This window comes from Plasmodium vivax, chromosome 10 (assembly GCF_000002415.2).
Source record: "Plasmodium vivax chromosome 10, whole genome shotgun sequence".
Classification (NCBI taxonomy): Eukaryota; Apicomplexa; class Aconoidasida; order Haemosporida; family Plasmodiidae; genus Plasmodium; species Plasmodium vivax.
This window is the reverse complement of record NC_009915.1, coordinates 181,742-205,951: the sequence shown is the minus strand read 5'-3', so window position 1 is coordinate 205,951 and position 24,210 is coordinate 181,742. Positions and strand designations below refer to the sequence as shown.

Below are 24,210 nucleotides of genomic sequence, written 5' to 3'. Positions count from 1 at the left end.
TACTAGCGAATTAGCGAACTGTGCAACGTACTTATGGGGTAGTTTTATTCTTTTAGTTAGCCAGTTAGCCAAATTATGCGTTTGCTTGTTTATGGAAAAAAAAAAAATTCATAAAAAAGTTCGGAAAAAAATTTCGTAAAAATTTTCGCAATTTTTTTCGCGTTTTTTTTTTTGCAAAAATTTTAATTTAAATTTAAACAAATAAATATATTTTTTTTTTTTTTAAAAGATTTATTTGTTCATTTTTACGAAAATTTATTTTCAAAAAAAATAACACTTAAAAACTTTTTTATTTCATACCAGTGAAAACATTCAAGGATTTCCTCCTTTTTGTGTTTACTTAAGTACTGAGTGTGTTTATATGCATTTACTGAGGTAAAGCTTACATCCTATTGTTCCCTTGTAAACTTTCGTTTAAGGCCAATAGCCTGCAATCTTTCCAAGGTATATGCATATACACTTACGAAGGTACTATACTGCCTACGGCAAAAAAAAATAACTAAAATAAAACCTTCCCTGTGGAAGATATTTACCTTCGCGTATATTTTATAACGTGCTTCATAGTACGTACACTACTGTTAATCACATACAGGTATACCTTACCTAGTGTATAATGCTCCCTTTTTTTTGGAAGCAAATTTGTATGTATGCTCTCATGTGTGCCATTCATTGGTCATGATTACATAGCAAATGCGCCCCTCATTTTTACGCATTATTACTCATTATTACTATTTTTTACTCTTTTTTTTTCTCAAGTACATTTTTTATTGTCAATCATATATAAGTTTAACTATTCTGTTGTATATGATTATTTTTTATTTTATTTTTATGACCTTTGTGTAGCTGCCCCCCTGTAAGTTACTTCCTAACGTATCTAACAGTGGCTCTTGCTTTTTTCCCCTTTCGCGTTTGCACTTTTGCACGTGTTAAGTGAGGAGAATCCACATGCCTTTACTTCACATTTGTGTATTACACACATACGTACAAGTGTACATGCCTGTGCCTACACAAGCATCTTGCCCATTAGAGGTGTTAGCCCCTTTTGTGTAGCGGCTTGCCAGAGAGAGACCTTATATGTCTCAAAAAATATGAAATACACACAGTTGTAAATCATTAAGTATTCTACGTTCGAATGAATTACTAAAATACACAACTATTACACAGTGTGTAATTCAAATAGTAAGTCTGTCAACATGCATAGTGAGATGTCCATGTGTTTTCCTTCCACTTGTGATTGCGAAATCGCACGAGATTCATGTAGCTGGTACGAAGAGATTTTTGGGAATCCCCTTAATATCTTTTACGTGCCCAGCACATCGACTCGTAAAGGGAAGATTGTCCTTCCTGCGATCCGTCAGCTGGCATCCAAAAGCCCAAGCGAACAACCACCTGTGGTTTGTGCGCCGCAAAAGTTGGAACCACTGGACAACATGTGCATAAGCTACATACTGCTGAAGCTGTATAGTTTTCTGTTTTTTCTTTTTTCCTTTTGTCCCGACGTGCGCAAGATGGGGAGAATGATCTCTATGTTCTTCTCCCTCTTCAGCTTGCTGAACGTGTGGGCTCTTATTAAAAAGTTGTGTGCTGGCCAAAAGGCGGCAGAGAAAGCGGCCAACAACGCGGCAGATAACGCGGCAAACAACGCGGCAAAAATCGCAGCAGACAACGCGGAAAAAATGGCAGCAGATATCTCAGGAGACATCTCGGAAGAAACCAGAGATATCGTCATAAGGATCGCGCGGGAAGCCGCAATGGCGTGCATATTTGAATTCATGAAGGAAGGTGCAGCGAGAGATGCCCTTATAGGAAAGGCATTCGATGTCGAGCTAAAGGAAGATCTAAAGGTTGTGACTGAAAACTGTGGTGTTCACATGCGCTTCCACCCAGATGATTCCTCCTGTAGCGAGTCAGACTGGGTTGAGAATGAGCAAAAGGATGCTCTCATTGATTCTGAGCCGGTTCCTTTTAGGGATTACTCCATTACCTCGGTGATGGATGACCCCAATCATGAATTAGAAAGTGTAGTAATTATGCATTTTAATAGTTCAGAGGATGAGGCAGAGAGTGAAAGCAAATCTGCAGATGGTCATTCTGAGGATTCACTTTCCTGTTTGGATCTGTCGTGGACAAATAGTACGGCCTATTCTATGGAGAGTACGAATCCGTCCTTGGCATATTCCGAAGAGCACCTCTTAGAAGGTGTAAAGGAGTTGTTCATTGATGAAAAGGAGAAATTTATATGTCGCGTAAAATTTATGAAAAACAAAATTGAAGATAAATTTATGCGATTTAGGAAACTGTTCAACGAAGGTCCAGTGGACTATGCGGAAAGCTCCCAGGATTCGCTGAGGTATAGTTCGGAGGACGAAATGGAGTGTGTAGAGGATCTGATGAGCTTTATAGAGCACGCGTTGGACCAAGTTACTCAGCGGTATGTAACTGCTTCCCCCGGTGCAGGGGAACTCGTCGAGTTGCCGTCGGAAGGCTCTGCTGACTGCACGGTGGAGAGTGGCAAGCCGTTCCTCAGGGGTGCGGCGGAGTATGATTTGAGCGGCGTTAGGAAGCTCTTCAATGAGTCTTCAAAAGCGTCCAAAATGATTGGCAGCACGCTGATGAGCACTGCTGCCGAGTATGAATTGAGCGGCGTTAGACAGCTCTTCATCGAGTCTTCAAAAACAGAAAAAAATATTAACACCAGATTGATGAGCACTGTTTCTGAGTGTGACTTGAGCGGCGTCAGACAGCTCTTCATCGAGTCTGAAAAAGCGTTTAAAAAGGTTGGCACCACGCTGATGAGCACTGCTGCCGAGTATGACTTGAGCGGCGTTAGGCAGCTCTTCAACGAGTCTGCTAAACGCGCGGAGGAAATTTTCGCCCTTGTCTGTACCGATGTCACAGAGCACAACTTGAGGACCCTTTTGGCACTTTTCAGAAGGCCTGCTTTGCCCTCCAGAAATCATTCGGCTCAGTTGCTGGCTGTTCCCAATGATGGAGTAAGTAGCGCCCTCTGTTTGCCCAGTTCAAGGGGATTCTTTCATTGTGCTTGGAGTACACAGTACTGCGCGGTGAGAAACATCGGCCAGGCGTCATGCTCTTTTACTTTTCAGTATGTTAATGGCCAGAAGTACGACTTGTATAAGCTTTTTTGCAACGTGGAAATTGAATATAATTTTGAAAGGGGACTCATTAGGAAGAGAAAATCTTTTTATAGGATCACAATGGGAAGAGATGGACTGAAGGAAGAAAGGGATAATTGTGAGGAAATAATGAAGGGACCATTTTACCCCAGGTGTATGAAAATAAATCTGGAGGATGTCGGAGTTCCCTGCGAAATTGAGCAAAGAGTCCAATCTGAGTATGCACGTGGGTGGAGATACAGGAACAGGTGTTCTATTGAAAAACAGTGTGTAAGAGGAAATGGGAATGGAAACGGAGATGGAGGCGGAAAGGAAGGTGGAAACGGACAGGGAAATGATAACGCCGGAGGGGGTGGTTATTCAAGTGGGGGAAGCTCTTCTTCAGATGAGGGGAGCTCATCTTCGGATGACCAACGTCTCTTCGGTGACGAAAGTTCGTCAAGTGAAGATGAACAGCCCGAAGAAGAAAGGTTACAGGTGGAAAATATAATCGAAGAGGAGAGTGAGGAAATAGACCAACAGTTAGAGCTGCCCGAGGACCTCTCTCGCAGCATTCTGTTGTGGAGTTCTCAGGCGGTTCCTTGTGAGGACAGCCTAAAAAGGGAAGATGCTGTAGGTGACAGTGCGTATATGCTGTGTGGGGAAGGACCTACGCAGGGAGAAGAGGAGGATTTGCCCTCAAAAAATGAAGGGGAAATGGAAAGGAACGATGTGCGCAATGGTTTTAAGGGGAACGCGTGCAGCGAGGGTGTGAAGAGAGAGGAGGAGAGCCTCAAAAGGGAGGACAACTTCAAGAGGGAGGACGACCTCCAGGGGGGAGAAGAACTTAAAGAGGAGGATAGCTTCAAAGGGGGGGACACTGCGCCAGCATCTTCCCCAAAGCTACCCGGGGACGCGGACATTGCGACCGAGAGCGGTGACTTAGCAGGGGAGGATGACTTAAAGAGGGAGGATGACTTAAAGAAGGAGGAGGACTTCAAAAGGGAAGTCCCCGAGGACGAAACTGCCCATTTTCTACAGCGCAGTAGCGATGTCACGAATGAGCAGAGTGGCGTACAGGAGGATCCCGCGAAAAGCGCGGAAAGCGCGGAAAGCGCGGGAAGCAGCTCATTTACGATTCCCCCGTGGAAGATGCAGAGCTGCAGCGGCGCGTACACGCCTTGCGGGCTATTCGACGGTGTCGATTTGGGCTCCTTCGCAATTGTGCGGGAGGTGGTCGCAGAGGAGGTAGCTCCAGAGGTGGTAGCTTCAGAGGTGATCGCTGCAGAGGTGGTCGCTGCAGAGGAGGTCGCTGCAGAGGAGGTCGCTGCTGAGATTATCCCTGCCGCTCTTGGCGGGCCCAGCGATGGCGCCGACTCGGACAGCAACACGCATGCGGACGAGGCCAAGGGCGACATAAAAGGGGGGGCCAACGCGGAGGAGAAAGGCCTCTCGAGCGACGAAACGTGCTCAGATGTGAGCGACAATGACGACAGCACCATGGTGTATGAAGATAGCGATTTGGAACAAGAGACTGAGCACAGGAAAAAGGTCTTGGTGCCAGTATACGAAGAAGCAAACGCGGATGTTGTAAACGGCATGTACAATAGAGCATACTACACCCTTCCAGATGTAGGCCAAATGCCAGAGGATACAAAACTTAAGAGCATGAAAAGCATGTACATCAATCGCCCAACGGAAGTGCGTAAGAGGATATATAAAAAGTATGCAGACAAGGAAGCGGGCAAAAAATGGAAGGAAGTTTCAACTGTCCTAAATTATACAGAAAAAATTGTATTAGAGATTCTTTCCTGCTTGGAAAAGAATGACAGATTTTCTTCACATTATTCAACCCGTTATTATTATGCAAAAAGGATCCATGGGATTTACCCCGAGTATCGTTTCTCTAGGTGTAAAGCAGTCTCTCGCTTTTTCCACAAGTTGCCACTGAATCCAATTCGTGAGCAGTTTAGGGATGATTACCTAGAGACTGAGTGTGAGAAGGTTGACGGGGAGATGCAGTTCCGCTCCTTTAAGGAGATTATAAAGATATACAGGACGAGCGTCCTGCGTATTATGTGCTCCATTAGAAATGCCATAGCAGATGTCAAATGTGATGACATGAAAAGCAAAATTAAGGAGTACAGGGAGATGTATAGAACGTGTACTAAGGAGTCAGATGATATTTATGCAGAAGATCATCCGTATATTGTAGGCCTTAAAAAAATTGATGAACATTTTTCGGAGCTTAGGGAGATCATTTTTAAGGGTCGTCACATAATCGATTTTTACGATTATAAAATGGACCGAATTATTAGGACCTATGAATCGCATTTGTGCTACAGCTACAGATTTGTACGTTACTGGCTTCACATTTTTTCCAGATTTTTTATTAGCCAAGTGCAAGTGTGGCAACTGCCCCAGGAGTTACCCTGCCAGCTGTTTCAAAAGTATGAACATGGGGAAGAGTTCATTTTGCTCCGCAGAATGGTGAGGGACTCCATGTTCAGGTACAAGGAGTGTATAGAAGACGGGCGATTCAAGCCGCATATATTTGAAGATATGGACTCTCTACGTAATACGTACTTCATTTACAAGTACACGCGGATTTTCTACGACCAGTTATGTATTGGGTTTAAAAAGATGAGGGGCATTCCTGTGGAGAGGGTTAACGATATATTCAGTGAAATCTGTCTGGTGGTGTACAAAACGGTTCCCTCGAATGGTATAGTGGACCAGCTCAGCCGAATCGTCATGCTGGTTTACTCGAAGGACCCTCCCGCCTGGCTCAGCATTAACGACCTGGAAAATCTGCTCTTCGACGATGATGAGGAGGAGGAGTGCGACTGCGCTGCAGCAGATGGCGCTGAAACTATCACAGGGGAAGAAGCCAAGGTCGAAGCGAGCCACGAGGCTGGGGACAAAAACGAAGGAACGAATGACTCATCCGTTGTGGATGATGTGCAGAAAGGGGACATCACCAGTGGTGAGGGCCAAGCTGCGAGCAACTGCTCCCCACATAGTTGCCCAGCGACTGAGCCACACGCGGTAGAGCCCGTACCACACACCTCCAATGATGCGGCGAACGTATCGGCGGAGAAAGGAGCGATCAAGTATGAACCCTGTCCGTGCATGAATGCATCCGCACCAGAGGCAAGTGCCCCACAGGATGGTGCAGGACACATACAAGGAGGGGTCCAAATCAGTCACCGTGAGGGCGGTTATATTGGAGAGCACCCCTTGCCGGTTGTCAAGCAGGAACCCACGGGGGATGTCGAGCGTAACTCGGCGTTACTATCCACCACGCCTGCTGCGGTTGTCGGTAGTGGCTCAGCTTTGCCATCCACCACACCTGCTGCGGTTGTCGAGCGTAATTCGGCCGCGTTATCTCCCATACCTGCTGCGGTTGGGAATAGCTCGGCCTTTTTACCCTCCACACCTGCGGCGGCTGTCGGTAGTGGCTCAGCTTTGTTATCCTCCACGCCTGCGGCGGTTGTTGAGCGTAATTTGGTCTTGTTATCTCCCATACCTGCTGCGGTTGGGAATAGCTCGGCCTTCTTACCCTCAGCACCTGCGGCGGTTGTCGAGCGTAACTCGGCCTTCTTTCCCTCCGCACATGCGGCGGTTGTCGGTAATGGCTCAGCCTTCTTACCCCTCACGCCCATGGCTGCTGCCCAAAACTGGGGATTCTCCGCCCATAAACAGGATACATTTTCACAGAGCCGCGAAACTTCCATGGCGCAAAGGACCATGGAAAGTGCCAAAAGTGAAGATATGTGTCCAAATAATGGATCATCCGAAGGTAGGCAAAACGGGTTAAGCTTCTTCGCCCTCGCCCAGGCACCAACTGCAGACACGAATCTGAAGAGAACCCTGGGAAGCTCATTCGGAAATTACGATCATGGTGGAGCAATGAATGGAGAAAGGGACCACAATATAAAAAAGAGCTTCACTTTGGGTAATGCCATAAACAATGGATACAGCATTAACAATCAAAATAATGCAGGTGTACCAAACGCATTGGCATTTATCCCAAGGAATTATGATTTGTGCAGGCAGGAGCTATCCGCATTTAAGCAGAACAGAAGGGGCATCTGTACTCTGGACTCTGGAGACAACAACCCCAGAGACAAACTGTTTAAGAGCGAGACAACGCAGAATCAGTGCGTGTTCAATAGCCGCACAGGCACATGGGAAGAAGCTAAAAGTGAGAATGCGTTTTTCAAGGGCGAGGTGCAGGAGAAGAGTCAAAACCTTTTCCATCTCGCTAATCCCTCCAAGCAGGATGATAACATTGTGCAGGGGAATATGGCGGACAATTTTTCCAAGCCATTGGGATTTACCCAAATGAACAGCAGCCATATGGGCGGCTTATCGAGACCACCGGGGGTAAGCTCCTTCAGCAGTGGCCACATGGACCTCCCATCAAAACCACTGGGATTTAGCGCTCTTAACAGAAGCCTCGTGGACCTCCCATCAAAACAAATGGGATCTACCCCCCCTGGCAATAACAACCTGGACAACCTATCAAGGTTGTTGGGATTTAGCCCCCTCATCAGTAGCCGAGTGGAGAGCCCCTCAAAACCCTTGGGACTTAACTCCCTTGGCAGCAACAGCCAGGAGAACTCATCAAAGCCATTCGGACTTAGCTCCTATGGCAACAACAGCCAGGAGAACCCATCGAAGGACTTGGGATTTAGCTCCCTTAACAGAAGCCTCGTGGACCTCCCATCAAAATCACTGGGATTTAACTCCCTTGGCAGCAACAGCCAGGAGAACCCATCGAAGGACTTGGGATTTAGCTCCCTTAACAGTGGCCATATGGACCTCCCATCAAAATCACTGGGATTTAGCACTCTTAACAGAAGCCAATTGGACAGCCTATCAAGACCACTTGGAGTTAACTCCTTTGGCAATAACAGCCTGGACAACCCATCAAAGCCATTCGGACTTAGCTCCTATGGCAACAACAGCCAGGAGAACCCCTCGAAGGACTTGGGATTTAGCTCCCTTAACAGAAGCCTCGTGGATCTCCCATCAAAATCACTGGGATTTAACTCCCTTAACAGTAGCCACGTGGAGAATCCCTCAAAATTATTGAGACTTAACTCCTATGGCAACAACAACCAGGAAAACCCATCGAAGGACTTGGGATTTAGCTCTCTTAACAGTAACCAGGTGAACCTCCCATCAAGGACTCTGGGACTTAACTCCTATGGCAATAACAGCCAGGATTTCCCATCGAAAGACCTTGGATTTAACGCTCTTAACAGAAGCCACGTGGACCTCCCGTCAAAATCACTGGGACTTAACTCCTATGGAAATAACAGCCTGGATTTCCCATCAAAACCCTTGGGATCTAACTCCCTTGGCGATAACAGCCTGGACAATCCATCCAAGCCATTCGGACTTAACTCCTTTGGCAATAACAACCAGGAAAACCAATCGAAGGACTTAGGATTTAACGCTCTTAACAGAAGCCATGTGGATATCCCATCTACCCCCTTGGGATTCAACTCCTTTGGCAACAACAGCCAGGAAAACCCATCAAAACCATTGGGACTTAACTCCTATGTAAATAATAGCCTAGACCTCCCATCAAAACCCTTGGGACTTAGCGCTCTTAGCAGTAGCCATATGGATCGCCCATGGAAACCCCTGGGACTTAACTCCTTTGGCACTAATAGCCAAGAAAACCCATCGAAGGACTTAGGATTTAGCTCCCTTACCAGCAGCCACATGGATCTCCCATCTAAACCCTTGGGATTCAACTCCTTTGGCAACAACAGCCAGGAAAACCCATCGAAGGACTTAGGATTTAGCGCTCTTAACAGAAGCCATGTGGATAGCCTATCAAGGCCACTGGGACTTAACTCCTATGGCAACAACAGCCAGGAAAACCCATCGAAGGACTTAGGATTTAGCGCTCTTAACAGAAGCCATGTGGATAGCCTATCAAGGCCACTGGGACTTAACTCCTATGGCAACAGCAACCAGGAGAACCCATCGAAAGACCTTGGATTTAGCGCTCTTAACAGTAGCCATATGGATCTCCCATGGAAACCCTTGGGATATAACTCCTTTGGCAATAACAGTCAGGAAAACCCATCGAAGGACTTTGGATTTAGCGCTATTAACAGAAGCCTCGTGGATCTTCCATCTAACCCCTTGGGGCTCACCCAATTGCATGATAGCCATGTGGACAACACCTCAAGACCACTAGGACTTAGCCATGGAATTCTTAGCAGTGGCGATAAGCTCAACAACGTAGACCAAGAAAGAGGCATCACGGAAAACACGAACACTTGGACATTATCAAGAGGAGTTAGCGAAAGCAACAATAACATTGAAGATGCACCACTTCATGTAGAATCCAACCAGGGTAACCTAGACAGTCACTCTTTTCCCGATGAGGATATGTGTAACAGCCAAAAAGAAGAAAATGGCCACGAGAGTAATGTAAACAGTTGGCCACTCTCAAGAGGATTTTTCCATTTCGCCAACGAGAGCCGACCCCACGACAGCAGTGCCAGCAGGTTGAATAATATGGACGGGGAAATTTTGCAAGAGAGCCTTAACACCACGGAGTCCCTATCCATATGTGATAGGATAGACGTGGAAGAAAAGCAGGCGGCGGAGGATGCATTGGAGGGAGAGCCTGTGGAAGAAGAGCAGGCGGCGGTAGATGCATTGGAGGGAGAGTCTGTGAAAGGACAAAAGGAAAAGTTGGCCCTATTGGCAAGAGAAGCTGTGGAAGCACTTGCGGAAAGGAAGGCAAGGAAGGCAAGAAAGGAACAGGAAGCTCTATTGGCAAGAAAGGCACAGTTAGCAGTACTGGCAAGAGAGGCTGTGGAAGAACTTGCGGCAAAGAAGGAACGAAAGGCAAGAAAGGAAAAATTGGCCCTATTGGCAAGAGAGGCACAGTTAGCAGTACTGGCAAGAGAGGCACAGTTAGCAGTACTGGCAAGAGAGGCTGTGGAAGAACTTGCAAACAGGAAGGAACGAAAGGCAAGAAAGGAAAAATTGGCCTTATTGGCAAAAGAGGCTGTGGCAGAACTTGCGGCAAAGAAGGAACGAAAGGCAAGAAAAGAACAGGCAGCTGTATTGTCCATCGAGGCAGAAGCGCCGAAAGAAGCTAAGCTGTCCATCATGGAAAAGCCTGCTGCATTGGCAAAAGAAGAGGTCGCGGCTCATGCGGAAATGAAGGAAAAGAAGGCAAAGGAAGAGGTGCTGGCTGAAGAAGCCAAGGTAGTGCCAGATGCTACTGCCGCTATCGTAGCAAAAACCAAGGGGAATAAGGAAGCAGGCACTAAGAATAGGAAAAAAAGAACCATGGAAGGAGAAGCAGAGACACCACAAGAAAGCAGCAGCAGTGGTTCGGACGAGGTATCTCCATCTGCCAGAAAGGTCAGACGGAAATTGGTGCAAAAGCCAGCTACTGAGGACGAAGCAGCCAAAGTGGAGGAAGCAGCCAAGGTGGAGGAAGCAGCCAAGGTGGAGGAAGTAGCCAAAGTGGAGGAAGAAGCCAAGGTGGAGGAAGCAGCCAACGTTGAAGAAGCAGCCAAGGCTGAGGAAGAAGCCAAGGTGGAGGAAGCAGCCGAAGCCGCGGAAGAAGCCAACGTCGAGGAAGCAGCCGAAGCTGCGGAAGAACCAAAGGTCTCGGTACAAATCCAGTGCTACCTCCAGCGAACAAAATGTGACGGCAAAACATCTGCGACTGAGTCCTCTGAAAAGTCAGTGCGCTGTAAAAGGTTCCACAGCAAAATGGCAGGCGCGCTTGAGGATTGTAGCGACTGGCTCATCTTCAAAAAAAGGGAAACGTGTAAAGGAATAGAAGTCGAGCTTTCAAAAGCCGCAAATGGGGTTAGCGGTGAATCCGACGAGAGAGAGGAAAGCAACGAAAGTGAGGAAAGAAAGGAAAGCAACGAGCGTAAGGAAAACGGCACGGTGTGCAACACGAACATTTCGGCGAATGGTAAAGAAGATAATAGCGCACAAAAGGCTGCCCCCCCCGCGGATGAAACGTGTGCCAAAAATGGAGAGGCGCAAAACGTAAAAGTAACATGCCCCAGGAGGGCAACCAAGGATTCGATTGTACGCAAAAAGCATGTGGGACATTTTAACTTAAGCGTGGATAGAATCCGCATGAGGAAGAGGAACATTGCCAATAAGAAGGCGTCTATACAAAAGGGGACTGCAGAAAGTGCAGTTAAAGAGCCAATGAGCAACGAAAAGGAGGAAGAGGCAGACGAAGTTACACCCGCTGTTGAAGCTGTTAACAAGGCCCCCTCAACCCAGAACACTCATATTTCTGCGCCTGCTCAGGATAAAGAAGCTGGCCAGCCCGAAGTCACGGCGGAAGCAGCCAAGCGACCACGCAGGGCGAAAGGAAGCAAACCAACGGCACACAAACATCCATACAGTAGAAGAAACTGCAACTTGAGCAAGGATAGAATATTTGGCAAGGCCAAGTATCAGAAAAAATGAGAAGAGGGCACCCGCCCCAATCAAAGTTATAGGCGCGTCTGCGCCCACACGAATGGCTATTCCACAGGGAAAGTCAAAAAGAAAGTGGCTGCACGGATGGATAATCACACAGCTGCTTAACTGCACAGCGGCATAACTGCCATCATCAGTTATCCAATAGGAGGAGCCCAAACGGAAGAATCAAAATGGCACATTTGCCCACACACTGCACAGTGGCATACAGACGGAAAGAAGCGGTGTGCACTTAGCTAAGAAAGGGAGGGAGGGTGGCACTATTTTTGCGGAATGAGCATTCTATGAATGTCACTCGTGTCTGGAAAAAGCCACATATTCAGAAGTACGCAGGACTGATCAGAGTGCGCCCCTTCAAAGGCACAGCGGGCAAGGCCGTCCAGTAGGACTCCCCACGATCGCTGCAAGGACGCTACAAAGACGGTGCAAAGACGGTGCAAAGATCGATGCGCATATGGCTGCACATATGTCAGCATAGATCGATGCACAGGTCGATGCACAGGTCGGTGAACAGATCGGTGGACATATCGCTGCAAAGATCGAAGCAAAGATCGAAGCGCATATGGCTGCACATATGGCTGCTTAGATCGATGCATAGATCGATGAACAGATCTACGCCCACATGGCGAACGAAGTGGCCTGGCCTGCTATTCCCAGATTGAGACTGGAAGACCATTTTTGCAGTCCTGAAAAAGTGCCTATATTTACCGAGCCTTTCAAATTCCGTTTGGCTATTTCATACCTAGTCACAGAAGCAAAGAAGCCTGTATTGTAGATGAATATATAACGGCACAACTTCCCCTTCAAGGCGGAAGCAATACGGACGCCCTCTCCCTATAACAAGCGTACACCTTTGCGATAAAAAAAAAAAAACGCTTTCCTTTTTATGGCGCATATAAACAAGTGCCCCTACAAGAGGAGCAACAGGTCACTCAAGTTGATCGTCTTCCATCAAGAAGGACAATTTTTTACCCTCAAAAAGAATTGAATGGCCCGCTGGAAAGGACTGAAGAAATTATCACCGCATGTTAACGTGCTTATTCCCCAGTGTGATCATTCTTGTGACGTATAATGGACGGGGAAGATTCATAACCGCTAAGCAAAAACAGCAGCTGATTGTCCCGCGCCAAATTATATTTTTTGGGGCCTTAACCTGGAGCATATCTACACATGGTGAAGATGCTCTTTTGCAGGGAAAGTGCCTGGAGTTGCCCAAGCGAATCGGATGCTAATTCCTGTTCAGTATTTTCGAATGGTTATTTTTTTTATTAAAAAAAAGAAGTGACAAAAATGGCTCCATACCAGCCAGCGCATGCAGAGGGGCTTCCCCCACCCGCAACGGGCCAAGGTGAAGAAGCACACAAGCACGACAAGGGGCACGAATGGGGAAGTGTCACATGGTGCGAGACAAGGAGTCAGCTGCCAAGAGTGCATACAAAAGGAGAGCCTTCACGGAGCGGAGCCCCCCCGAGAGCACGCAGATGCGCCAGATGTGGGAACTCCCCCCCACTTCACCGATAGGGGAGTGTACATGCACGCACGGATACGTATGTACAAATGTACACGCACAGATACGTATGTACATCTGTGCGCGCGCTTTCGCCCCCGGCAGGCGGCTAGTTGCCCTTGAGATAATCGGAGAGTTCATCGCGAATTTCCATCTCCCTGAGAGTGTACCCGATTATCAGCTGCCAGAAGCAGATGTAAGTGAGCACAGAGCCACTTACATAAATTAATTCATTGGACGAGTTCTTATTAATGTTCAATGTCATGCCCTGTATTACCAACTCGACAATTTTCTTTGTTGCATCGAGGACCAGTGGTCCAATGTTATCTGTCAGTGAACGTAGCTGCACGTCTGTCAGTGACTTTATGTAGGAAAGTAAATCGTCGTTTAAAATGGTTTTATTTTCTTTTAATTTTTTTAATTGCATTTCTAAAGACTTAATTTTTTTTCTTAAAAATATAATATAATTTTTTGTGTTAATTATTGGGAAGTTATCACCTTCGGTAGCTTTGCCGTTTGTGTAGGATGCGCTTGTGGGCGGTAATTGGTGGCCCTCTTCTTCATAACTATACGGGTTGCCATCTTGATCAGGGGCCTCATCATTGTTTAGGTGATTCTGCAAGTTACTACTGGTTAGGGGTTTCTCATCAGGGTTGGGGCTGTTATGCATGTCTTCCCCGTCTTGGCTCGTTACATGGGGACTGCCATTTTTCGGGTCACTTAACTCACTTGCGTTGAGCGTCTCCTCTCCACTTCTCTTGTGGGCATCAGAAAATAAGCCGTAAAAGGATTTTTTCAAATTGAAGAAGTCGTCCTCCTTCCTGCTCATAATGCCATTTTCGTCGTACAGGGACTCATTAAGGCTCAGCCGATAATCGGCGTTCTTTATCATGTACCCCGTGAGGATGATTTGCAGGAGGAAGTTGTAAATTTTGTCGTAGGTAATCAAAATGGACGTTTCGATGGTATATTTTTGAATATTTCCAATGATGTTAAAAATGATATTTTTTACGGCTTCTTTAACCCTTTCGGATGTGTTTTCAAAAAATCGGTTAATCAGTTCATTTGGGGGGATACTGCAAATTTTGTCAAAATATTTATTGTTGCTATTTTCGAAGGGTTTATTATTGTTCAGGGGGAAAAATAGGGGGAAATCTTTCGTCGTTCTTTTCGATGAGAAGATATTATTTATGCTTTCGTTTATTGAGGGGGGGTTGGAGGCGGATCCGTTCTTTCTATCGTCGTAAAATTTCCCATGTGCATTTTCGTTTCTACTATTCGCGAAGAAGAGGTTTTCCCCTTGCGCTTCGCCCTGCTCGTAGGGGTAATCCAGGTGGGCGTCCCTTTTGTCCTGTGCGCCGCGGTGTGCATGGGCGTCGTCGGCGTCGTACGAGTCGTAGCCGTAGCCGTAGCCTTCGTCGTCCTCCTCATCGTCGTTATCGTCGTTATCGTCGTTATCGTCTTCATCTTCGTCATATTCGTCATAACCGTCATAATCGTCGGGATTTTCTCCCGCTTCTCCACTTTTACCATCTTCTTCCCCTGTGGGATGGGCCCCCGCCTCCTCCTTGGCGCCATCTCGGCCAGCCACCCCTCCACCCGCAGCGTCGTCTCCCCCCCCAGGATTACCGCCCACCGCCCGTTTCCCCCTTTTCCGCACAGTACTATCTAAATCTTTCAATATTTCTTTCTTCCTCTTATCCTCATAATACTTTTTCCACTTGTCGTTTTTTTCACTCATCAAATTTTGTCCATTCTGCCGCTCATTCTGCCGCTCATTATGCCGCTCATTATGCCGCTCATTATGCCGCTCATTTTCTCCTCCATCTTCCCCATCATTTGGAGCATTGTCCTTTCGAATGTCGTTGCTGAATATTTTAAATTTGTTTAATGCCGGGAAGGACTTGCGGCTTGCTCCCAACAGGGCAACGCCTTGGTTGGGTGCTTGGCTTGGTAGGTGGTTCACCTTGTGGTGCTTCAAAATGAATCCTTTTGAAGATACCCTCTTTCCCTTTGTGGACGAACGTGTGCACACAAACAGATACTTCTTTCTGTTTTTCACGTGGATTTTATTTTTGTGGAAATCTTTGTCGAAGGTAATTGTTTTTTTTTGACCCCTCACATGCTCAAATAGGAAGGTGTACGTGATTGATAGGCCAAGGAAGCAATCGATGAGAAGCACGTAAATAGGTCTTGGCATGATATACGTTTTTTTTTTTTGCCGTGGGTCGTATTGGTGGAGTTCTCTTTTCAACTTGTTCGCCTTTGTTTGCGCTTCCGCCTGTTCGGGTTGCCCCTTTTTTTCGCCCTGCTCTTTTGGCTAGCCCTTTCCGCCTGCCTGTTCACTTCGCCTCCCTCGTTGGTTTGTTCACTTGGTTTTTGTTGGGTGAGGGGGGAGCCATGCGGGGGTGAGAAGGAACATGGTAGGAGATGGTTGTGTGTTTCGCCGCGTCGTCCGTTTCGTCACTTCGTCGCTTTCTTCCAGCCGCTCTGCGCAAACAGAAGCGTAAAAATATGCACGTATGCAAGCACTTGTACGTGCGAAAACACTTGTGCGTGCGCAAACACTTGTACTGTACGCGCTTACGACTCTTTGTCATTCCTTTGAGAACCATGCGGCAGGCGCGCGCCTCTTTCTCCCTCTCCCCTTTTAAGAGTGTCGAAAAAGGTCACCCAAGGGGGGGGAAAGCTTGGGTATATTATGAACGAAAAAATGTTGAAAAAAAAAAAGAGAAAAAAAAAAAAAAAGCATAACAGAACAGCAATTTGGCTATTTTTTCCCCCAAATGACGCGCAAAATAAGAATGTGTTTGCAGTGTTGCAGTGCTGCAGTGGCCAAACGAGACGAGAATTATTTTGAAGAAAGCCACACTGGGAGTGCCTCTGCTTAAGTGCACACGAACGAATCTGTTTAGGTTGACACGTGCGTTTTTTTGCGCATCCCTTTTGCAAATATTAAATAATAATTCGGGAGCGGTATGCACACAATGGGGCTTTTATCCATACGTTAAAATTTCGAGGCGCGTACAACTCCATTCGCCGAGAATGTAAAAAAAAAGGGGGGAGGAAAAAATAAGAGGTTATTCCCCATTGAGGTTTTCACTTTTAGATCGTTTAATGAGGAACGTAAGGATGACCTCCGCCTTCACGCGTTTAAACGTATGTCCCCGGGCTGTTCCAACATTTGCACAAAAAAAAAGTTAAAAAATGTGTTGCAAAAGTGTTGCAATAGTGTTTCAAAATGTTGCAAGAAAATGCCTTCCCTTTTGAAAGTCCCCTTTTTTGTTTGTTTTACGTTAAAGTGTGCACAAGTAGGGTAACCCGCGCACAGTATATTCACACTGGGGGGGCACTCCCCATTTGGGTTGTAGCAGTGGGGGCGCGGCTAAGCGTGCACCCATGTGTGATGAGGCATATGCACACCCGTGAGTGCTCCAGAACAGAAGCAGGAAAGAAAGAAAAAAAAAAGGGGGAGAGATCAAGCGGACAAAAAAAGTGCATAAGAAAATATAACATGGTGCTACACACCAGCGTATGTAAAACTCTCCATTCCTGATGGAACCACAATTTATTGACCCTTTTTACCCCCCTTGTTAAAACTTTTTAATACAATTTTATAGTTACCTGAAGCGATATCACTTTTATGATCCTTCTGATCCTTATGTTCCCTATGATCCTTGTGATCCCTATGATCCTTGTGATCCCTATGGTCCTTATGCTCCCTATGATCCCTACTGGACTTGGACCTTTTGGACTTCTTTTTCTTCTTGGCCAAGGTGGTCGAACGAATTGTCGAGGAGTTCTTTTCAGCCTCTTGTGCTTTTAACTTCTTAAATTTGATTAAATTATCGGAATATTTTAATTTCCATTTGAGTAATTTCTCCGAATCTTTTATGGCAAGGGTACTTAAGCTCAGTAGGGAGGAACCCAAATTATTATTGTTCGAATTTGCTGAGCCTTCATCAGAGTTATAATCATACGTTGCCCATTTGAATGCATTTTGTATTAAACTCTCATGAGGGTTTCCCCTTAGTATACGTTTTGCAATGCGCTTAAGATACCTTTTACTCTTTCGCAAACCCGTGTTGTAATTATCATTTGATGTGTTGATGCTCGACCCTAGGATATCCTTCAGGGTAACTTTATCATATTTCCAATACTGCTCTATAGCTACATTTCCCAAGGGCTGGAAATTCATGTACCATTTTTTTTTCCCTTTATGGTGATAATTACTTAGCAAGCTTTTTCTACTTTCTATTTTGCTTAAATCCGCTTTTAGGCTCTTTACACGGAGCCTTCTAAAAACACGGCGCCTGAATTTCACCAACTTTTTTTTCATGTCGAAGCGGTAGTCCAGCCCGCTTATGTTCCGCTCTTGCGGGTAAACACATGGGCAGTAATTTTTGAAGCTCATTTTTGCTGACCTTGTGCAGTGCGATTGGGCGGAACGGACTAGGGTAAAAACTCACATACGTAAGGGTTAACCAAGTGGAGCATATTCTACCCGATTCGCAGGGTGCAACTGAAGAGGAGTCCTTACAGGGGGGAGAGGGAATAACTGCATATGTACGTATACAATTGTGCGCACCTTTGGGGATGTCTTCAGATAGGCAACTTTGAACAGCGCAATGTGTGCCCTTATCTGATAGCACCACGGGGATAACGAAACTGTTTCGGCTCGTCTTTTTAATCAAATGTTTGTTACGCACTTTACGGAGGGGTCTATAAGAATGATTGAGTTATCTCCCGACAAGGTTTTCCTTTCCGTTCGTCTGAAGTGGCAAATGAGCCATTTACATACTTGTGCAGGATGGGCTGCTTTTTTTTTGGAGGGGAGAATATCCCACGTGGTTGAATAAACGGGCGTACATACCAACGTTTGGGATAACACATAAAGTAGTAACTTCACCTTTTTTGCTGGTCCTTTTTCAGCACGTTATTCACCGTGGCGAATTTCACGCCTTTTGCTGGGTGGCCCAATTTGGCTTCCCCCCATGAACATGCCAAGAAGGGGAGTCAATTATCCCACAAACGGCTCAGCACGTTTGGTATGTGGGCAAACGGAAGGACTGTTTAAATGGGTTAGGGGGAACACGCGGGTGCGTCGAAATGGTGATGGAGTTGAACTGTGCTGTGCTGTCAGTAGTTCTGATCGATTTGGTATGGCATGTATTATATGGTATGTTTTTTTGTTTTTTGTTTTTTTTTTTGCACTTAACCCACATTCATTTTATGCTGGCGGTTAAGGACAGTTCCCTTTGCGTACGCCGCGCTTTCCTTTTGCTTTCCCCTTTTCGAACACGTTAATCGGCGCGAAGTTGGGATAAGCAACGATTGCGTGCGGCTAACCAATCGTGCATACGTTGGCGTATGCCCCTGCACTGCTGCACATTTTGATGCACTTAAAAATGAGAAGAGTGCGTTTTTGTTTTTATATATTTGACTTTGCTAATTCGTTTTTTTTTTTTTTTTTTTTTTTTTTTGCTGCCCAGAACTGCAAACTTTGCGAAGAACGAATTGTTGCAGTTTCTTCATCAGAGAGGTGAGGAAAAAATGCAATTCAGTTGACGGGTGAATTAGCAGCAGTAGAGGGTTGACCTCCGCGTTTGTGTGAGCGTCTGCCAGGTTCACCTGTTCGCTTGTCCGTTTGATTGGCAGTTCTCCGCATCACTGTCATTCCGCGTGCGTTTTGGTTTGTTCCCCTTTAGCCACGTTGGCAGGCTACACAACTGCTGAGAGAAGTGGTGGTGTATGCATAGCCATGTGCATATTTGCGTGCGCGGGTTAAGCAGGCATTCTGCATTCCCCGCCTTGAGGTGAGGAGCCTGGCCTGTGTACATGAGCATGTGGAAGTGTTTCCGTCTGTTCGTGTGTTAAAGTGTACACATAGTAGTATACACACACATAAATGTATGCACGTATGCATTTGTATCGGTGGGGGGTTACAAGTCCGCCAACCTGTGCATACACGTCGCCAGTGCAACCCGCTCGGCAGAAGCAAAATAAATGATAGCGAGTTTGCCATTCTGACCACCGCAATAATTCGAATTAGCTAAAAGGAAGCACAAACGGAGCAATCTCGACAGAAATATTTTTAAATGAAAATATATTATGTACGGTGAGTTATTTTTCCCCCCATTTTTTTTTTTTTTTTTTTGCTACATGAGCCAAATCGTTTAACTTTACAGAATTGTCCATCGTAAGGCAGATTATTTAGCGCTTTAAACAAAAAGTGAGAAAAAAAGGAGAAAAAAAAGGAGAAAAAAAGGAGAAAAAAAGGAGAACAAATTATGGTACCTTTTATTCACACCTCTTAACGAAATGGTGAAAGGAACAAAAATAAGTTTATACCTGCCGCTGCTGCTGTTGCTGCTGCTGAGCTATACGTGCGTACAGGCGGCGTACTTTTACGTGAAGGAGGGAGTCGATAAATGCTTCGTAGAGAGCGTCGCGAGCAATGTCGTCATCACGTCGTCCTATGACAATTTTGGATTAAAAGGCAAGGATGCTTTTGCACACAAGTGGAGATGGAAATGGCCGAGAGGGGTGGGGGGTTGCATGACTGTGTGTAGACTTCCCCCCTCTGCGCAAGCTTCATTTGGAGGACCGCACCGAACAGTTGGGTGTTTGTCCATTTGGGTGTTCGCCCATTTGGGCAGCGGCCAACTCGTGTAAAGGCGTATTTGTCTGGGCGCCCCTTTCCCCGTTAAAGCGCTTCCACGCGTATCGAAGCGCTACGTTTAAAAAAGAAATACCTCCCTTTTTTTCTCATTGCAGAACTGAAGTGCCATATCAATATAAAGGACCAGCAGGGAAGAGTGGTGTACTCCCACGACACGTCTGCAATTAGTAAAGGTAAAGTCAGTTCGCCCCGTTGCTCCATGGCGTGGACATATACACGATGAGGCATACTGCGTAGAAATGCCCGTTCGCACTATACACCTGCCTTCACCTTACGGATAAAACCCCGCAGGAAAAGTCTCCTACCTGACGAAAAAGAATGGGCTGTATTATATTTGCATCTCTTGCCCGTCGTCCAACTGGTTTAAAAGCACGGCCATCAAATGGAGCCTATCCATAGAGGTAGGAGGGTCAGATGTGGATATCGAAAACGTGGCCAAAAAATCCGAATTAAGTGAGACGCTATCCATTTTGCTGAATTTGAAGAAGAAGTTCACCTCCATGAAGTTGCAGCAGATATATCAGAAGCAAATGGTAAGGGAGGGCATTCACATCGCAGCCCCGTGGGAAGCCGTCCTCATCTGATAGCAGCGGCTTTCACTACGCAAGTACGTACATGTACGTGCATACTTCCATTTGTACACATGTACATATTTATGCCCGCGTGACCCCCCCTCTGTAGGCGACCAACCTGTACGAACACAACAAATCGGTCCACAACAAGATGTTCTACTGCTACATACTCGAAATTATAATACTCGTGGCCATCACCGTCTACTCCATTGTGCATTTGAAAAATTATTTTAGGGCCCAAAAATTGATGTAGCGATTGAGTTAGGCGCGCCGTCGAATGTGCAGCGGACTTTTTCCGCGCTCGACTATTTTTGGCAGTGCCTTTTTGGTGCGAAAAATTGACGCGTATTTCTACACGCACTTTTTTCTGTGCAATTTTTTCTCACTTTTGGGGCATTTTCTATGTTTTTAATTTTCGACGCGAGTGCCCCTTTTCCATTTGGCCACTACACGTTGCAAATTTCGAAGCTTCGTAAAAACGTTAAAAAAAAGAATGTAAAATTTTTTGTATTAAAAAAAAAACTTGCGCACATAACATAAACGTAGGTGTGTGCCCATTTAACAATTTTTAAAAAGGGGGGAGTCTTCCGTAAAGACAACTGGGGTGAATACGGGGCGAAGGAAAGGGCCCCTTGCAGTATCTTTAAAGTGGGAAGCGAAAAAGGTGAAGCGAGAAATGTGATGTGCAAAGTGCCAGGGGCTGCCATAATGACGCTTCCAAAAAAAGGGAGAAACTCGCAAAATGAAGTAAAGTGGGGGGGGCTCAACACTTGTACACAATTTTGTCCTTCTTCACGTAGTAAATTGGCGCCCCGTCCATTTCGTTCAGCGAGTTGATAATTTTGCGCAGTGTGCCGATGTCCAGCTTTGCCAGTTGGGGCATTTTGTGCTTGTTCCCAAGGATGATCTGCGAAGGGGGCAGCGGTAAGTGTGCATAAGTGTGTGCATGAGTTTATACATAACTGTGCCCATACGTGTGTGCATAACTGCGCACATCGCCGCTAAAATGCGCCGCTAGTTCGCGTACCAAGTCCAAGAGCTCCTCGTCCCGTAGGCCATCTCCGGGGTCGTTCAAAGTGACGTTTTCCACGATGAGGCGCTCCACTTCTTTAACGTCCAGGGGTGATGACTTATCGCTCGGCTTCTGCGCATCGTCTATCATAAACGTTTCTCCGTCGTTATCTTGGGCAGCACCTTTTCTCTTTTTCTTTTTATTTGCGGTTTCATTCTTTTGTCCCTTTCTCTTCTTTGTTGTTTTTTTCTTAGTCGATTTGTTGCCCTTCTTGAAAAGTTTACTAACTTCCTCATCGTCATCATCATCGTCGTCGTCTTCCTGTTCGTCCTCCTCGTCATCATCATAAGCATCGCCCTGCTCTCCAAATGCTTCTTCCTCTTCCTCATCGGCATCGTCCTGCTCTTCCTCCTCGAGGTCGATAATTTCCTCCCCAAAGAGGGTGTACATTAGAAGCTTCTTAGCATAATTGACATCCACACTTGTGACGTATCTGTTCAGTTTCAGTTTAGCATGTGATGAAGCGATTCGAATGATAGCTTCCAACGTTCTGGGAGTAACCCCCTGGATGATTTTGTTATGTGAATACTTGGCTGCCTTTTCTCTCAAATCTGCATACAACTCGGTGATCACTTCACATGCTTCGTCACTGACCTCTGGGTATGGTTTCCATCCGTCAGTTCTCTGCTTTTCGTGGTAGAAAATATTTTTCACATAATGCAAATATTTTTTAAAAAATGGGACAGTTAAAATTTCATGTTCAATTCCGTTCTTATCATAATAGATCATTTCATCTCTGTTGGCAAAGATAGGCGTTTCGTACTCTTCATTTTCTTGAGGGTTTTCACTGTTTTTGTTTACTTCCCTCTCGTTGTAGACGCTAATGTGTTGTGCCTTAGGGTTAATATCGTAGCTATCCGCTTGAATGACAAAATTTTTATAATTATTTCTATTTTCGCTCATCATTGGTTTTGCCTTTTCTGTGACATTGCGAAGAACCGAATCGGCAATTCGCTCATCGTCTTTCTCAGTTGCACTGTCTCTTACTAGAAAGATGAGGTCAAAACGGGACAGTAGGGATGGCTCAAATTGCAGCTGCTGACCCATATCGAGTGTATCATTCCAGCATCCGTACAGCGGATTGGCAGCTGCTAATACGGTGCACCTTGCGTTCAGTGTGGTATGAATACCTGCCTTCGCAACGGTCACAGTTTGTTGCTCCATAACTTCGTGAATTGCTACCCTATCTGTGTGTTGCATTTTATCAAATTCGTCAATGCATACGACTCTTCTGTCTCCCATGACCATGGCACCTCCTTCGACCACTCTCTCGCCTGTGTCTTGATCTGTGACGATAGCAGCTGTTAGTCCAACACCTGATGATCCGCGCCCTGTGGCTGAAACTGTTCCTGGCATGATACTCATGACGTAGCGTAACAGCTGCGATTTGCCACAACTTGGGTCTCCAACCAGCATAATGTGTATATCCCCTCTGATGTGATGAGATGGCAATGCGCGCTCTGTCCCACCTGCTAACATTAACACAATTCCTTTTTTTACAATGTCTTGACCACATATGGATGGGGCGAAGGAGTAGCCCAACACATCAATAGTATTCTCCTTCTTTGCAAACGCGTGGAAATTTTTTTTGTCCGCTTCTGATATGAACAAATTGGTATCATACGTTTCTTTATTTTTGACCAGCACATTGTTTGCAATTAGAAAGGATCTTCCTAACCCACTGTTGGTGCTGTTGGCTTGTCCACAGCTAGCTCGATAGACTCCCCAAACTCTGACCCTATCTCCACACTTGACAATATCACATAAATCGTCTTCCACGATTACTTCCACCCATCTGGGCATCTGTCCTGTTGGAGCATCTTCCGGAGTTTCTTGAATGACAAATTTTTGGTGATTTTTATATTTGCATAATCCTATTTCGTGTCTATGCATAATTTTCCCTTCAGGATCTGAAACAGGTGGTCTTCCCGAATCTTTCGCTGTTTTATCAAAATCGGTAATATCATAATGGGGTCTCAAATGGACCGTTTTTTCATCGCTGCGAATATCTGCATTGATGTCATGTACTGCTTCTCCTATGTACACTGACTGGACTAGTTTCGGTTGGACAGTGGAACATTTGTTTACCACTCCTTCAACTGCCACTAACTTGTTAATCATCGAGCTTTGCAATCCTCTTGGCGTCACATGGTGTCTACCTAGCCATCCGCAAATTCCAATTTTAGGTGCATCGATATCTATTTTGCTATCCTGCGACTTCCACAACTCTTTGATAGCTGCCTGGTACGCTGGAAGAGCCAAATAGGGTTCCTTTATTAAACACCTGGCCAGTAATTCAAATTCTTCATTTCCCGTTTGAAAGTTATTGATGTTGCAAATCAACCGTTGGTGGATGATTATATTTGGGATGTTTTTATTTTGCATTCTGTTATATTCGTCTGTTGCTTCTGCTCTCAATTCTGTGATTTTCTGGTGGATGTATTTGTTCGTCTGAACGAAGAGGAGGAACCCATCCAGCAGCTGCTTATACTTCTGCTGTGTGAAAACTACACTTTGCCTACCAGATTCGTATTCGCTTATGATATTTTCATTCAACTTTTGCAATCTTCTCTCCTTGTTGTCTTTTTCAATTCGCATCGAGCTGTCCAGAATTGACGAGTGGTTTATGGACGAGTCCATCAGCGTGTAGTTCAGCTCAGAGTTCATCGTTCGGTAGTCCGACCTTGCCATCGGCGTGCTGTTGTTTTCTAGGCTCATTTGATCCATGGTGCGCCAGAAGGGGGGGGTTATTCAGTGGGGAA

General features: G+C 45.8%; 5 protein-coding genes across 5 annotated transcripts, besides 11 other annotated features; 2 read left to right on the top strand and 3 right to left on the bottom strand.

Annotated features, from left to right (window-relative positions):
• Positions 1 to 812: 812 nt before the first annotated feature.
• Positions 813 to 835: a microsatellite.
• A 299-nt stretch (positions 836 to 1,134) lies between these two features.
• Positions 1,135 to 1,175: a microsatellite.
• Positions 1,176 to 1,526: 351 nt separating this feature from the next.
• Positions 1,527 to 11,603, top strand: PVX_079910 (hypothetical protein, conserved; the record flags this gene model as incomplete). Its single annotated transcript, XM_001613640.1, has 1 exon — positions 1,527 to 11,603. One exon carries the CDS (start codon positions 1,527 to 1,529, stop codon positions 11,601 to 11,603), a length of 10,077 nt encoding a protein of 3,358 aa, XP_001613690.1.
• Positions 1,603 to 1,697: a microsatellite.
• Positions 1,840 to 2,008: a microsatellite.
• Positions 8,156 to 8,193: a microsatellite.
• Positions 9,895 to 9,916: a microsatellite.
• Positions 11,604 to 12,336: 733 nt separating the features above from the next.
• Positions 12,337 to 12,360: a microsatellite.
• A 553-nt stretch (positions 12,361 to 12,913) lies between these two features.
• On the bottom strand, positions 12,914 to 15,322 carry PVX_079905 (hypothetical protein, conserved; the record flags this gene model as incomplete). The annotated part of the gene is made up of 1 exon (XM_001613639.1): positions 12,914 to 15,322. The coding sequence occupies one exon, from the start codon at positions 15,320 to 15,322 to the stop codon at positions 13,232 to 13,234; it is 2,091 nt and encodes a 696-aa protein (XP_001613689.1). The 3' UTR covers positions 12,914 to 13,231.
• Positions 15,323 to 16,690: 1,368 nt separating this feature from the next.
• Positions 16,691 to 18,228, bottom strand: PVX_079900 (hypothetical protein, conserved; the record flags this gene model as incomplete). The annotated part of the gene is made up of 1 exon (XM_001613638.1): positions 16,691 to 18,228. The coding sequence occupies exon 1, from the start codon at positions 17,534 to 17,536 to the stop codon at positions 16,691 to 16,693; it is 846 nt and encodes a 281-aa protein (XP_001613688.1). The 5' UTR covers positions 17,537 to 18,228.
• Positions 16,870 to 16,895: a microsatellite.
• Positions 16,897 to 16,919: a microsatellite.
• Positions 17,163 to 17,217: a microsatellite.
• A 1,215-nt stretch (positions 18,229 to 19,443) lies between the features above and the next one.
• On the top strand, positions 19,444 to 20,957 carry PVX_079895 (transmembrane protein, putative; the record flags this gene model as incomplete). The annotated part of the gene is made up of 4 exons (XM_001613637.1): positions 19,444 to 19,643; positions 19,835 to 19,977; positions 20,096 to 20,337; positions 20,486 to 20,957. The coding sequence occupies 4 exons, from the start codon at positions 19,444 to 19,446 to the stop codon at positions 20,627 to 20,629; spliced, it is 729 nt and encodes a 242-aa protein (XP_001613687.1). The 3' UTR covers positions 20,630 to 20,957.
• Positions 20,924 to 20,955: a microsatellite.
• On the bottom strand, positions 20,947 to 24,175 carry PVX_079890 (DNA replication licensing factor MCM3, putative; the record flags this gene model as incomplete). Its single annotated transcript, XM_001613636.1, has 2 exons — positions 20,947 to 21,283; positions 21,404 to 24,175. 2 exons carry the CDS (start codon positions 24,173 to 24,175, stop codon positions 21,140 to 21,142), a joined length of 2,916 nt encoding a protein of 971 aa, XP_001613686.1. The 3' UTR covers positions 20,947 to 21,139.
• Positions 24,176 to 24,210: the final 35 nt, after the last annotated feature.